Source organism: Equus caballus, chromosome 5 (assembly GCF_041296265.1).
Source record: "Equus caballus isolate H_3958 breed thoroughbred chromosome 5, TB-T2T, whole genome shotgun sequence".
In the NCBI taxonomy this organism is placed as follows: domain Eukaryota; kingdom Metazoa; phylum Chordata; class Mammalia; order Perissodactyla; family Equidae; genus Equus; species Equus caballus.
Window position 1 is genome coordinate 78,676,884 of NC_091688.1, and position 16,794 is coordinate 78,693,677.

The 16,794-nt window shown below is 36.9% G+C and overlaps 1 protein-coding gene across 1 annotated transcript in view; it reads left to right on the forward strand.

Annotated features, from left to right (window-relative positions):
* Positions 1-16,794, forward strand: part of HFM1 (helicase for meiosis 1) — a 106,402-nt gene that overhangs the window by 73,608 nt on the left and 16,000 nt on the right. Inside the window, exons 28-30 of the mRNA XM_070267302.1 lie at positions 20-177; positions 1,668-1,771; positions 2,237-2,383. Of these exons, the coding sequence (XP_070123403.1) occupies positions 20-177; positions 1,668-1,771; positions 2,237-2,383 (409 nt within the window). The remainder of the gene's footprint in view (positions 1-19; positions 178-1,667; positions 1,772-2,236; positions 2,384-16,794) is intronic.

Sequence of the window (16,794 nt, forward strand, 5' to 3'; positions counted from 1 at the left end):
TGCCTATCCTTTTTTAAAGATTGCAAGATATAGTGATACTATGGCAGAAATATTAGTGACCATTATATTAAGAAACTTTGAACAGCTACAGACTAAAAGGACAGCACCAGATTCTCACTATGTTACCTTAATCATAGGTGATGCAGATAATCAAGTGGTTTTTAAGCACAAAATTATGTAAGTGTGAAATTTCTATTTGATTTTATTTCTAAGCATATATTATAAAATAAAAATTTTGCTGAGCAAAAGAGTAATAATATCACTGTGGGATCAGTTAAATTACATTTTCCTGACACTATAATGGGGTAGTTTCTGTAGCTGTCTGTTAAAGAAGATATTAACATTGGGTCTGTTGTTTTAGATTGTTATGTTGAGTACTCAAATGAACAGTGTAAAATCTATCGCTATGGTTTGAAACAAATGAATAGATGACCTTTAGAAGTAACTGAAGTCCACTATTGCTGAACTTTATTTTGTTGCTTTTCTCCAGTCATCCACGACCTTGCAACAGTTTGAGTGTAATCTTCCTCCCAGTCACTTAAAAATATATCTTCTACTTCCAAATTAAAATCTAAATGACTATAGCTCCATTGTAGGATCCAGGCAATCAGATCAAATATATAAGAGGTACCTTCCCTTGTACCTAGTTCTCTAGCATCCATTCTATAATTCTTACTTCAGCCTTCTTTCTAACACTATTATTTTTTCCCAGGATGTCATAAGCAAACTAAGGATATCAGTTATAGCTATAGCTAATATTTTTTGAGCACTTCATAAATTCCAAGTATTGAACTGTTTAATCCTTGCATGAGACAGGTGCTATCATTACCTACATTTTATAGCGGAGGAAATTGAGACCAAAAGAGTTTCATCAGTTTGTCCAAGGTCATATAGGTAGTTTATAGCAAAGTCTAGGTTTGAACCCAAGCATTCTGACTCCAGAGCCTATGCTCCTAACCATATTACTGTACTTGTAAGTTCAGGAATGGCAGTGCCTCTGAAATAGGAATCTCCTAATTGTTGCCAGTGTACTGGAAAATACCTTCCTAAAATGTCCCATACAAGGTTCCTGAAGGGACTGCAGTGACTGACAGGATATCCCTTTCACTGGTGACTACTCTCCTGCAAACAGCTATGACTCTCTTATAGAGAATATATCATTGTATGAATCCGTACTTTCTCTGACAACTAAATCTAATGACGGCCTTGACTATATGAGACTAAAATAATAAAATAAGTTCAATCACAAAATTGGTTGCTGGTTTGTTTGTGATATTATTAGATGCAAACTATTTCATAGCAATTTTAAAGATACTATTGAAGTTCTCACAAATCCATGTAACTTATGTATAGCCATTTTAAAGTGGTATGATTTAGGGGCAGATTTATGGGTTATTGATAGCAACTCTGTGATGAGGTGGGCCTGAAATGAGTCAGTGCAACTTGGCATCAGCTGTTGGGTCAACAAGTAGTTAAGAAAATTATGGTCGCGGTAGCTCCACTGATACTCCATTTCTCCCTCCTCAGAATTTGGGGAAAGTAGTTTTCAGTACTGATTTCAGACATCAGATAGGACCTATCTTAGGATTAATTAGCCCTTGAAGATTAATATATTATTTCATTTAGTGTTTGGATCACTATTTAAACAATGTATTACTCTTTTTCAGGGATTCTGTTTTGCTAAAAGCTGGAAATTGGGTTAAAAAGGTTGATGTGAAGAGAGCTCTTAAATCTGAAGATCTTAGCATAAATTTAATTAGTTCTGAATATGGTAAGTTCATTGAATTAATGAAGACATGAATGTAAAAAATTTGGTAAAATAATTTAAAAGTTATTTCCTTTATGCTGGATCAGAAAAACATTATAAATGATATTGTGTCAAAGTAATTTATTTAAGTAATATGAATAATTTTAAAGGAAGCTTCATGTATTTAGGTGTGTAAAGATAGCATGGACTAGGATAACAAAATTAGAATTTTATCTGTTAATTTATAGATTTATTATTTTCCATGATAAATTTTAATTATTGTAGAAACATTGATTTTTATTTTTATGATGATAGATGCATTAATTTTCATTTGTTATATACATTTTTTGCATTTTTATTTCCTGGACTTGTTAGCCCTTCTAGCTCAAAAAGGTATAAAAATATAAGAGATATGAAAACAAATAAATGGTCTCATGTATAGAATTATATGATTTAAATAAGTGCCTGTATACTTTTTTGTTATTCCAGTTGGACTTGATATTCAGCAGAAATTTACAGTCTTTTATTTAGGACCCAAGAGGTTTGGAAATCAAATAATTATTCGAAAAAAATCAGAAACAGAGATTTCCCATTCTGCACATTCAGATGGATCTACTGTCGTAGGATCCAATAAAGGTAAATAGCTATATTTATTTCTCTTTCGCATTAAAGCAAAGAAATGGCTAGGGAGGAGCATCACTGTTATAGTCCGGTTTCACTCAGATTGTGGATACTCTAGAATTAGATGTTTAGGCTTCATAATGATTGCATTAATAATATATAATAGGAATTCTCTCTTATAGTTAATATTTGTCAAATTAGGGTGCTATTTGGAGCAGAAATGATTTGACTAGTTTTTTGATATACATTTCCCCTTTTTCATACCCACTCCATTTTTTTATCATCTTTTTTTTTTTAATTGCTTTTTCTCCCCAAATCCCTCCAGTACATAGTTGTATACTTTAGTTGTGGGTCCTTCTAGATGTGGCATGTGGGATGCCGCCTCAACATGGCCTGATGAGCAGTGCCATGTCTGCGCTCAGGATCCGAACTGGCTAAACCCTGGGCTACAAAAGCAGAGAGTGTGAACCCAACCACTTGGCCACGGAGCCGACCCCTCTACTCCATTCTTAGGGCCACTGTCAGAGGGAGAGTAAGTGATGTATAAGAATTTACAGATTCGATAAGGCAAACCAGGTGACAATGAACTTAAAATTTTTTTTCATTGTGGGACATTTCAGACATACACAGAAGTAGACAGAAGAGTATAATGAACACTCATCTACTCAGCACCCACCTTAAACAGTTATCAACTCATGGCTGATATTGTTTCATCTATACCTCTCTTCAGTTTTCCCCTTCTATATTTTGAAGAAAATCAGATATATTATTTCCTCTGTAAATGTTTCAGTATTTATTTGTAAATGGTAAAGATTTAAGAAAAAAATCCTAACTGCTTTACTCTTATACACAAAAAGCTAATACAGGCAGTCCCTGACTTACGATGGTTCAACTTAAGATTTTTCAACTTTACGATAGTGTGAAAGCAATACGAATTCAGTAAAAACCATACTTCGAATTTTGAATTTTGGTCTTTTCTGGAGCTGGCGATATGCAGTACGATACCGATAGTCTCATGATGCTGGGTGGCAGCAGCGAGCCACAACTTTCAGTCAGCCTCACAGTCACGAGGGTAAACGACTGAAACCCTTACAACCATTCTATAGCCATATACCCATTCTGTTTTTCAATTTCAGTACAGTATTCATAAGTTACATGAGATATTCAACACTTTATTGTAAAATAGGCTTTGTGTTAGATGATTTTGCCCAACTGTAGGGTAATGTAAGTGTTCTGAGCACATTTAAGGTAGGCTGGGCTAAGTTATGATGTTCGGTAGGTTAGGTGTATTAAATGCATTTTCAATTTATATTTTCAATTTACGATGGATTTATCAGGGCATAATTCCATCATAAGTTGAGAAGGATCTATAGTAACTAATATCATCTAGTAGTGAGTTAATGTTCATATTGCTAACTATCTTATAAATGTTATAGATATATCATCTTGATACCATCTAGAAACACCAGATTGGCTCCTGAATCCATTTGATACGTCGCTAGTAGTTTTGACAGTTTCCTTGCTGTGTGGGGTGATATGAGGTTACAGGCTTGTCTTGTAGATTTCTAGCCCCAGACCTGTACTAGGCCTTTTCTCCAAGGATCCTTTGTTTCTTTTCATGATAAATAGTTTTATAATATCACAGTCTGTGTACTAGGGGAGCTCATTGCCACTGAGTTGGATGCCATTATTGCTTGGATGTACAGAATTAGGAAATATGTGATTTTTTTTTGTTTTTAAAGATATACATAATTAATTCATACTTAAATGTTGAAATCAAATTCAGGGCTACAGGGCTTATCCTTAAACTTAATTATCTGTTTCTCCTTTCTGCCATGCTGAGAAATTTGGTTTTCAATGATTCCAAAAATGATAGAATGACACTAATTTTCTTTATTCCCCTTTATACACATAAGAGATAGAATCAGAATAACAACACCAAACTACCACTCTTAATGTGATTATTAAAAATAGTTTAAGATTTTTTTGCAAATATTTTTAGAAGGATCTCAATAGGCATGTATAATCAAATTACTCTGTTTTAAAATCGCTTGGAATAGGTCTTCTATGTGTGGCTGTGCCACCAAGTGTATACGTGTATTCTTTTAATTTTTGTTTTGTATTTAATTTATTTTATATTGTTAGAATAGTTTTTAAGGTTTTTTTTATAGTAATCTAAAATATTTACATGATTCCATAGTCAGATCTATAAAACAAACACTAAATGTTAATGCTTGAGGCACAGGCAGTCTATCATCCAGCTCTTCCTCATTAATTTGGTTCTGTTTTCACTCCCTTGGCCCAGAAAGGGGAGCAGTTAACAGGTATTGGGGAATGTGAGAACAACAACTCCTACCAAAGTACCCTAGGCAGTCATGCTCTGAATGGTATTGGTAGTTCTGATAAATAGTAACTGCAGTGAAGGATGGCAGGAAGAGCACGTATAGAACTGTTCTGTGAGCTCATGAGCACTCACCTCTTCCTCTTTAAAGAACACAGAAGAGCTTCCATTTCTGGGTAAAATGCAGTAGTTTGGGGCAGGCCAGTGGTCCCACAGCAACAACTATAAAAGCCTATATAAGTTATAAAAATGATAATTTTTAGGATATCTGTGAAAGCAGATTGAAGAAACTAAAATTCTGGAGAGGAGAGAACCAATCTAGGGCTGAAAAGTCAAAGACCCGTTGGTTCTTAATTAAAAGCCTTGGCAGGCCATGCCCTGGAAAGGGGTTTATGTGATCAACCCCTCACATGTTTGCCTGACGGAGAAAAAGGAAACCCTCTCTGGTGGAATGTAGCATAACCTGGAATCTACAGACACAATGTCTGTATACAATGAGAAATTAGGAGACCTGCAGAGAGGCAAGACTATACGTCTGATAATTAACTATATAAATAGAGTGAAGCAGCTCTGTAGCTGCTTCAAATAGTGGAGGTTAATATTATAAAGGTGGATTCAAATAGAGGATTTAATATTGTAAATGTGTCAGTTCTCCCCAAATTAATCTTTAAATTCAGTACAATCCCAATCCCAGCAGGGTTTTCTTTTCCTTTTTTCTGAAACAACAAACTGATGGTAAAATTCACATGAGAATTCAAAAGAACAAGAACAGTCAAGGTAAATTTGAAGAAGAAAAACAAAACCGGACAACTTGCTTTACTAGATAGATAGCAAGATGTTATTAAACAATAGATATTAGGAGAGTGTAATATAAGTATAAGATAGACGCATTAACCAGTGGAATAGATGAGAGTCCAAAAGGGTACCTGCAGATATTTATTTATGACGAAAGTGACTGTGCCATGCAGTGGAAAAAGGATGGTCTTTTTAAAAAATGGTGTTAGATCAAGTGGAGTCCATATTGAAAAAATTGTATCTTTACCCTGACCTCACATTCTACACAAAACTTATTTCCAAATATATGGCTTATTTAAACGTGAAAGGAAAACATTAAAACTTTTAGGAGAAAAAATAGATCTTCAAGACCTTGGATGGGAAGATTTCTTAAACAGGACACAAAAAATGCTAACTATAAAAACATTTGATGAATTTGACTATGTTAAAATTAAGAACTTCTGTTCATCAAAAGACACCACTAAGAAAGAGAAAGACAACCACAGAGTGTGAGAAAAAAATTACAATACAGCTGTTATTGGCTGAATTGTGTCCTCCCAAAATTGATATGTTGAACTCCTAACCTCCGGTACCTCAGAATGTGACTGTATTTGGAGATAGTCTGTAAAAAGGTAATTAAGTTAAAGTGAGGTTGTTAGGGTGGGTTGTAGTCCAATATGACTGGTATCCTTACAAGAAGAGGAAATTGGGACACAGACACACACAGAGGGAAGACCATGTGAAGATACATGGAGAGACAGCCATCTGTAAGCCAAGGAAAGGGGCCTCAGAAGAAGCCAACCCTGCCGACATGTGGATCTTGGACTTGTAGCCTCAAAAATTGTGAGAAAATAAATTTCTGTTGTTTAAGCCACTTAGTCTGTGGTACTTTGTTATGGCAGCCTTAGCAAACTAATAGACTGGCAAAGAATTATTACATGTAATATATGAAGAACTCCTGTGTCTATTAAAAAATAAGGTATTAGAAAAATGGGCACAAGATTGAACAGATACTTCAAAATAGAGGATATCAAGCAGTCAAGAACATATGAAAGGGTATTTAACTTCATTAGACATTGAAGGAATAAAAATTAATCTACAATGAGATGAGGATGTATAACAATCATTACTCCCCATCACTAATATAAGTATAAATTCCTGCAACTACTTTGAAAAACCAGCGCTATTTACTAAAGCTTAATGAATGCATATTTATGAGCCAACAGTTCCCCTTTTAGGTGTATACCCAACAGAAGTGTACATATATGTTCACCAAAAGACATATTGTGGAATGTTCATTGTACTACTATCATTAGCCCTAAACTAGAAACCAGCCAAATGAACATCAGCAGTTCTATGGACAAATAAATTGTGGTATATTGACCTATTCGAACTCTACAGAGGTTGGCAAACTTTTTCTTTTTCTTTTTTTTTTGAGGAAGATTAGCCCTGAGCTAACATCTGCCGCCAGTCCTCCTCTTTTTGCTGAGGAAGACTGGCCCTGAGCTAACATCCATGCCCATCTTCCTCTACTTTATATGTAGAACACCTGCCACAGCATGGCTTGCCAAGGGGTGGCATGTCTGCACCCGGGATCCCAGGCCGCCGAAGTGGAATGGGTGAACTTAAGGGCTGCACCACCACCAGGCTGGCCCCACAAACTTTTTCTTAAAGGGCCAGATAGTAAATATTTTAGGCTTGTAGGCCATATGGTCTCCTTCACAACTATGAAACTTTCTCTGTAGCTCAAAAGCAGCCATAGACACTAAATAGATGAATAGGCATGGCTGTGTTCCAATAAAACTTTTTTTTCAATAAAACTTTATTTAAAACATAGGTCGCTGGCCCATGGACCATAGTTTGCCAACTCCTGCTATAGAGCAATGAGAATGAATGACCTATGACTACACAAAAATATAAATGGATTTCATTAACATAACGCTAAGCAAAAGAAGCCAGACACAAAAAGGGTAAAACTGTATGAATCCATTTATATAAATTACAAAAATGGGTAATATTGTTATGAGTTGAATTGTGTCCCCCCAAAACACACATTGACATTCCAATCCCTGGTACCTAAGAATGTGACCTTATTTGGAAATAGGGTCTTTGCGGATGTAGTCAAGTTAAAGTGAGGTCATATTGGATGAGAGTGGACCCTAATCCAGTATGACTGGTGCCCTTATAAGCAGAGGAAAGATACACAGACACAGAGAGGAGAACTCAGTGTGAAGACCAAGACCCAGAGAGAAGCAGCCATGCAAAGACAGAGGCAGAGATTGTGGAGTTATGCTGCCACAGGCTAAGGAATGCCTGGAGCTATCAGAAGCCAAAAGAGGAAAGGAAGGGTCCTCCCCTAGAGGTTTCAGAGGGAAGATGTCCACGCCAACAGCTTGATTTCTGATTTTTAGCCTCCAGAACCATAAATGAATAAATTTCTGTTGTTTTAAACCACCCAGTTTATGGAGCTTTGTTATGGCAACCCTAGAAAACCAATATACTAATCTATGCTATTAAAAGTCAGGGTAAGCAGGGGCTGGCTCAGTCGTGTAGTGCTTCTCTTTGCGTGCTCTGCTTCGATGACCTGAGGTTCACAGGCTTGGATCCTGGGCGCAGACTTACACACCGCTCATCAAGCCATGGTGTGGCTGCATCCCACATGCAAAATGGAGGAAGTTTGGTACAGATGTTAGCTCAGGGCCAGTCTTCCTCACCAAAAAGAAAGAGAGAGAGAAAACAGGTCAGGATAAGGGATACTCTTGGCAGAGGTGACTGAAAGAGGGCACAAGATTGGCTTTTGGGGGTGCTGATGATTTTCTGTTGTATGATCTAGATATTGGTTACAAGAGTGTGTTCAGTATGTGAGAATTCATTGTGCTGTACATTTACTATATCTACATATACTTAAATAAAAAGACAAAAAGGAAAATTTAGTTTTTACATATACTTAAATAAAAAGTTAGACAAAAAGCACTTGAGTTAGAAATGTAGGTTCTGATCTTGGCTCTGATATGTACTGCCTCTTGTGATCTTTGCAAATTACAATTTCTCTGAGCTTTAGTTTCCAAATTGGTAATATGAGGCTAGCAGTATTTCTTAGCAGTATTTCTTGGTATTCAATGCCACTGATCACTTTTTAGAAAATTTTAAGCCTGCCCTTAAAATACGTGCTTAAATAGTTGTGTTTAATGAGCAAATGAAACATGTTTCATGACGCTACTCTTCCTGACTTGCCTTCTTTCTCAAAGGCTGTTTTTTCATAGTATTTTCCTAACCCTTTTTCCGCTCTCTGACTTCTAAATGTTGGGGTTATCTAAGACTCAGTCACAGGCCTCCCTTTTTCTGTCTACATTCTTTTCCTAGGTGATCTTATCCATTTTTGTGACTTTAAATGCCACTTACGTATCAAGAGGTATACTGAACATCTCCATTTGCATGTTTCTTAGGCCAGTAAAATTCAACATATCCAAACTATGATCTCTTCTCCCTTTCTCCAGCCTACATCTGCTGTACGTATTTTCTCCCAGTCCTCATTTCAGTTAGTGGCACTGCCATCTGTTCATCCACCAGGTTGCTCAAGACTGTAACCTAGGAGCCATTCTTGATTATTCCCTTTCCCTCACTCCCTGTCCAATATGTCAGCATGTCCTATCATTCTGCCTCCAAAATATAATATCTTGAAAGTGGTGCACTGTACGTCCTCATTAAGTATCTGTTGAATAAAATTGGGGGAATACCTGCTTAAATGGTTGTGTTAATAAGCAAACAAAATGAAAAAAGTGTATGTGAAAATGTTTTGTAAATTAATAAAGTGCATTCTAAATGTTACCATTATTGATGTTATACTGTATTTTAGAGGGAAGTGCTTTCCATTTTCCTTGTGTTTGGATATAAAAAAGGAAGAAGGGTTTCTGCCTAGCTTTCAATGACCCCCTTTTTATTAGAATTGACTCCCACATCACGGAAGTAGGCTATGTTTGTTCTATTTATATTACATTCTCCTCAGACCTCCATTCTGGCCACTGTTTCCCTGACAGCAAAATTATCAGGAACCAAGGTGACCTTCTTTCATTCAGGCCTAAGTCCAAATTCCCAGAAGGAAGGAAGTACCTTAGTTTAAGAAAGACAGTTTAGAATTAGGACTGCACCGAGATAATATAAACGCAGAGCTGTCAGATGGTGGACTGTGGAAGAGAAGAGTAAAGCAGAGGTACAGAGAGAAGCAAAGGTGAGAACACCTGAGCCAGAGTTCTGATGACGTTCCATTTCTTGGTTTCCAGTCCTTCCTGATGCCTCGCTGCAGTGCTGCTTTTGGATTGTGAATAATCTGTATTCATGTAATACATTCCCCCCACCTACCACCTGTTTTTTGTTTAAAATAGCTTACATTGTTTCTGTTACTTGCAACTGCAGTAAATAGTTGGGATGTTTACTATGCTTCCTACTAGAATGAACCTTTTATAAGGGCAAAAGTTCCCCACGTATTCTGCACAACCCTGTGGAAAACAGAAAAATGCTTCCTATCAGACAAATAATGTTTTATTACACACATGCACATACATACACTCACACATCCCCTTCACAGACGTGTGTACACAATCAGCCCAAATCTTATGAACATCCCAATTATATAATTCAGTTCTTATGTGCAAATTCATATATGCTCAAATAAAGATACACAATTATACCTTTAGATGTAACATACATACACTATCTGCATTTTCTTTCTCAGTAACTGACACAATGACAGGGTCATGGATTTACACTACGAAGCTTGTGACAACAAAATTTAGGCTTTTTCAAATCAATACAAATTTCACTTTTTCTGACCTCTTGTCAGACCATATTATTAAATGATACAAACTGATATTTAGTTCAGAGAATATAGTTGCTAAATGATCGTTTTCAAATGTGCTTGCAAGCTCAACAAATATTTTAATATTGTATATTGTCAAATTATAGGACCATATATAAAAACAAAAGTATGCACATTAGTGTACATAATTAAAAATTCTTTTTATGCTTCCTACAACTCTTTGAAAACATTCTCTTAACAGCAGTTTCTCATATATAGTTATAGTCCAAGAGATAAAATTTTTGTAAAATCTAAGGAAAAATATTTTTGCTGTCTTAAAGATATGGCACTGTGAAAAATACACTTTTTTAGTTGTAAAAGAAATTTAACATTTTTTCAGGCCAATTACCTCTTAATATATGAAGTTTAGGCATTTAAACTTATCCTTTAAATGCATTCGCAGTAAGTATAGGCTTTGTTTAATTGGAAGAAAATTGATTTGACATTAATTCATTTGCATCTGCTCTCCCATTCTAAGTATGAAAATTTAATGTGCTTGAAGAATGCAAGGATAAAAACAGTGCCTGAGCACTTTGGAAGTGTGCGCTTTTAAATACTAATCAAAAGGCAGTCTGCTTTTCTTTATGCTCGCTGGCGTATATGTGCATTAAATTGCAAAATCAAGGACTCCAATTCATCAGTGTGATCCTTTTCTTTTCTTTTCTTTTCTTTTTGAGGAAGATTAGTCCTGAGCTAACATTTGCTACCAATCTTCCTCTTTTTGCTGAGGAAGACTGGCCCTGAGCTAACATCGGTGCCCATCTTCCTCTACATTATATGTGGGATGCCTGCCATGGCATGGCTTGACAAGTGGTGCGTAGGTCCGCACCCAGGATCCGAACTGGCAAACTCTGGGCTGCCAAAGCAGAACGTGTGAACCTAACCCCTGGGCCACTGGGCTGGCCCCAGTGTGATCCTTTTCTTGATAAATATATACCAAAATGATAGGATAGTATTTGACAAAAAATTAAAAGGATATGCTCTCTCCTTTAAAAAGTAAAATAAAGTACGTGAACCTATGATTGTCATAAATCAGGAACTGCAAAGTCAAAGTAATATTTTTTTAGAAATATCAGCTCTAGTGGCTTATGCACAGACCAAATTATTTGAATTTATAATTAGGATATGAGGCTAAGTATGTCAGGGGAACTTGCTATTTCAGTTTTTTTCTGGATTATTTTTTTAAGCAACTGACCTTTGCTCCAGTAGCCATTACTGACCCTGTTAAAATAATTTTAAATATTTTCCTTAAATACATTTCTAGTTGACATTAATAAATTTATTTTACTTTAAGTAATTGGAACTGGAGGCTTTAAAATGTAAGTTAATATAATATGACAAAATTATGAAAATATGCATTTCGGGTTATGATAGTGATGGAGTATGGAATCTGTTTAAAGTATAACTAAGAGTACAGCTTAGGTCAGTTTTCTCTGAGACCATATTTTTCCAATTATCAGTCTGTAAGCTTATGTTTGTTAATAAGACAAATTCAGACAATTCTCAGGACATAGGGAGGGGGGTGGGGGAGCACTTATATTTTCTAAGTACCATTTCTAACAAATATAGTAAAAAGTTTTTGTCACTTAGGTAATATCCATATGCTAGTATTCTATAAACAAACTTGTATACAGTCCTCATTCCTGACAAGACTTGCCAACTCTGCTTTGAAATTTTTGGGCGTCCCCAGAATCTCTAAAATTAGACTCCCAGATTCTAGTTAGTTTTCGCCACTGGGAACAAATGTATGTAGTCACTGTGCACCATCTTGTGGTAATGTTTAGCAATGCATCTATTAGAAGTCCTTGGATTAAGGGACAAAGCAACTCCTTATCCCTTATTGGCAAAATAACAACCCTCAAGACATTTCCTCCGAGTCTTCCCACCCCTAAAACAGTAAATGCCCTCCATAAAGAAATTAAATGCATAATCTAGGGAGAACTTAAGGCAGCTAGTATAACTGCAGAGTGGTTGAGAGATAAGGGTCTGGAATTAGACTACCTGAATTAGAATCTCAAATTTGCTATTTATTATCTGCATAGTCTTGAACATTTTACTTAACCTGTGTATGAATTAATTTTCTTACCTGTGAAATGGAGCTATAATAGAACTGCCTGATAGCCAGACAACCAGGGATGAAGAGACATTTGAGGAAAATCTGAAAAGTGAAATAAAGCCCCAAAGAAGTAAAGAGTAAGTGGATGAAAGAGCAACAGGATAATTCAGGAAAGCAATAAAGCATAATATAAGCTAATTAGTAGCCTCAGAGAAATTAAAGATTAAATTGCAACCATAAAACAGAATAGGATGCCATGAAAAAAGGGCAATTAGAGAACAAGAGTGAGTACAGGGAAGTAAAAACTATGATTGGAAAAAAATAGCTTACCTTGAGGGCCAGAAGATAAAGTCCATACAATGTAAATGAAAGCATAAAGACAAGGAGACAGAAAATGTAGGGGACAAAGGGGTCAATCTAGGAGTCTGGTAGCTGACTAATAAGTGTTCCAGAAAGAAAGAACAAACAAATCAGAAGAAATAATTTGAGAAAATTTTCTAGACTTGAAGTGGAACATAAATCTGCACATCAAAAAGGCTTACTTAGGGCTGGTAGGATAAATGAAAGAAGATCTACAAAGGAGGCATAATTGCAACATTTCAGAACATCATGGATAGAAAATCATAAATGCTTCCAAGGAACAAAAATCGAAGTTGCGTTAGAGTTTTATCAGCAACACTGCATGCTAGAAGGCAATGGCCTTAGAAATTCAAGGGAAAAAGGATTTTCAGTCCTGTATTCTGTACCCAGCCAAACTATTAAGTGTGAAAGTAAAATAAAGATATCTTAATACACTCAAAGATTCAGAAAGTTTAATTCTCACACATCCTTTCTTAAGCAGTTGCTTGAGAATGAACACAATAAAAAACAAAGCAGTTAACCAAGAAAGAAGAAGTCAAAGAATCCAGAAATAGTGGATTCGGCCCAGGTGCTTAATAAAGTTCCAGAATGACAACTCTAGGACAGGCCTGGATTGCATTAGGAGGAGCAGGGAGGGCTCAAGGGGGGAGGGTACCTATGAGGGGGGAATAAATGGGTGAGGTGTTTCCATATATTTGCCTTTATCTTAGAAATATTGAATGAACTTGAACTTCAGATATATACTGCTATACTAAAAGGAAGGCAGTAAAACTTCAGGGAAAACAATATGCTTTTCAAGAAAGAAAAGCACCCCATTTGATTCTGCATTAAAAATATTTTTACTTTTTATATAGCTCTCAAATAAGTCCATTCTCTTTGACTACTACTATTACCACTCTAGACTGAGTTACCGTAATTATCTTCCCTGGACTCCTACAGTAGCTTCTTAACTAGTTTTCTTGCATCTACACTTTCTTCTCTCAAATCCATTCTCTGTGTTGCACTCCATAGAGTCTTTTCAAATTGAAAATTCAGTTATGTCCCTTCTTTGGTTAAAACACTTCCCCACAGCTCTTAGAATAAAAGGTCCAAATCATTAATAGCCTACAAAGTTCCATAGCACCACATGGTCAGTCAGTCCCGAAGCAGCAGTAGAGTGGCAGCTGCTATGTAGTGTTGCCTCATCTCCATAAAATTGGCTGGTGAGGACATGAGACCCAAATAGATTTAGACATCTTATTACTTAAACAAACAGCAAAACACGATCGGCATGGTATCAGCTCCTTGTATCCCTAATCCCTCAGGATGACACTGAACTGGAAGGGCCAGATGACACGAATGGTGGGTTGCTTTGTTTTTGAGGAGTTAACCCTGTCTGCAGCTGGGCAGTTTTATAGCCTGTAGCTGTCCCTGAAATGGGCAGGGTGGAAAGTCCTATGTCTTACTAGAAACTGCCTCATCGCAGCCTCATGCAAAATAGGGAGCGTCTTGCAAGCTAAGGAGGCAGATGAGAAATGACCTTTAACAGCTCCTCATAGGAGACATGCCTGTCTTGACATGTCCCAATGAGGATCAGAGGGCATTCTGTAATAGTTGAGCCTTCCCTAGATGGCCTATGTGGAGACGTGCAATTGCCAGGGTGCCATGATGGAACAGTTCCCCTACAAACTTAGGCTGACCTTTCTACCACTACAGTTTCATCTCGTACTCTCTACTTGCTGAGCATCAGCCACACTGACCTTCTTTCAATTTCTCCAATGTGGCATGCTTTCCTATGTCACAGAGCTTTCGCATATGCTGTCTCTGTCTGAAACACTTTCTCCTACCTCTTTGCCTTGTTACCTCCCCTTTCTTTAGTCCTCAGCCCAGTTGTCACTTCTGTAGGGAAGGCTTCCAAGATATTCCTGACCAGGACAGCTCCCCCTGTTATCATAGAGCATACCTCTCCTTCATAGCACTCAGAACAATTTTCATTTTATAATTACTTGTGTAATTAATTAATATAATACTAGAGATAGAGATACACTAATAATTAGTTTACCACTTAATTTTAAAATGTTTTCACATACTTCATTTTATCTTTTCATCTCTGTGAGGTAAACAAAAACAGGTATTATTTTTAATCTTTGTTTTTTTTCAGATAAGAGCTCCTAGTAGGACTCATGTTTTCTTACTCTAGGGTGGGGTGCCCTGTACTTCAGCACTGTGTTTTTCATGTAAATACATTAAATATAAGGCAGCATACAATAAGCAAGAGGGACAAAGAAAATTCCATAGGGGCTCAAGGGAGAGAGAAATCACTTCCAGGTGAGGTGATCAGGATAGATCTCCATGATAGAGGTGCCATTTGAGTGGCCTTGAAAGTTGACAGGCTTTTGATAGACAAGTGAGGGTCTTCTAAGACAAGAGGTAATATCAAACGTACAAACGTAGAAAGGCTTGAGAGTCTGAATAATGACAAGTGAATGTGGTTTGATGGATGGTAGGGTTAATATGGGTTCTAGAAAGGGAGGCTAGAATTACATTATAGAAGACGTTATATGTGGAATTAATTTTGTTGGCAGCAGAAAGTAACTAACATTTCCAAGTGGGCAAGAGATCTATCTGGTCAGAGTTGAACTTTAGGAAGACTAATTAAGCAACAGCATATAGAATAAATTGTAGCATGGTAGGACTGGATTCAAGGACTGGATTCGTGAGAGATGAGATCATGAACTGGGGCAAACCTTCTCAACTAGTAAGCCATGGCATACCTTGCAAAGTAAAAGGTCGAAACCTTTCAGCCAGTTATCGCTGGAGTTCACCTGTATTGGAGGAAAGTTAGGTATTTTTTAACTTGCAGCAAAGGAGAGCACAGCACTGGCAGAACTGTGGGTCATCTCAGGGAGCTGGGAGGAGCTTATAGGATTTCAGCTTGTACTGGTGCTGCTTAGGAGGGTTTAGGAAAAGCAGAGATCACGTCTAGATTGGGTGCTTTCAGAAAGTGCGGTTTTGGATATTTTAGTATATCTTATCTCGGAGATGGGAGGATTAAAGAAATAGTAGTCATTTGTGTTAGCCAGAAGAGGGGGATGTTTAGTTATTTTTGTGGTTCTTGAGTGTCCTTGTCTCCAAGTTTCAGACATAATTACACCACAGTCTTATCTCTGTCTTCTACTACAGTCAGAGTGGCCTTATCTGACTGTGGTTTATATTCTGCCAACGTTGTTTATGTTCAGTTGGGAACACTATGGTTCAGCTGTCAGTTTCCAGCTGCCAGGGATGTTTTATTACTTTATCAGTAAGCGATACATTGATCTGCTCAGCCCTTACAGTGCCGGGCCAGTTGCCTCATATGGTGAGCAGCCTTATCCATTGGCGCCAGGGTGCTATTTTGTCTAGATGTGCCATGCCTTGAAAAAGGTTGTTTGAGCAACAGCTCCGAAAATGAAGAGTAAAGGACCAAGAAAAATTCTAAAGGTTTTCAAAGGTTTTCGCTATCTCCAACATTTCTAGTTCACTTAAAATCTATGCTCCAGTAAAAATAAACTGATTTGCATTTCTACCATTTGTGATTTGCTGCCTTTGGGTATTATGCCCTCTGCCTGGAACATCTTTCCCTGGTCTCATGTCTAGATCCTATCCATCCTTGAAGGACCAGTTCAAATGTCTCTCCCTTCCCCCACATTACTAGTGAGAACTAAGATCAAGAAAAAGCCTACTTAAAATATAATAAATGAAGAATAAATTAGATATTTGGATATATTAATTCTAATTTAGAGGGGTCAAGCTGGAAGCAATCTCTCCTTTCTATGAATTCATGTAACAAATTTCTTATACCTCTAAACAACTTATTTCTAACATTTATTACCTATGTATGCTGTCCTAACTATTAGCAGTTCCCACTGATGCCATCAAAATGCCATGAGGCATGCTTCTTTCCAGGTTCTTCAGGCATAAGTATAAAGCAGCAGAAAAGTTTCAAAACTCCACCCTCAGTCTTACCTCATTCAGCACAAGAGGTGCTGATATTCTACGATATTTGACTCTGTTTATATCAG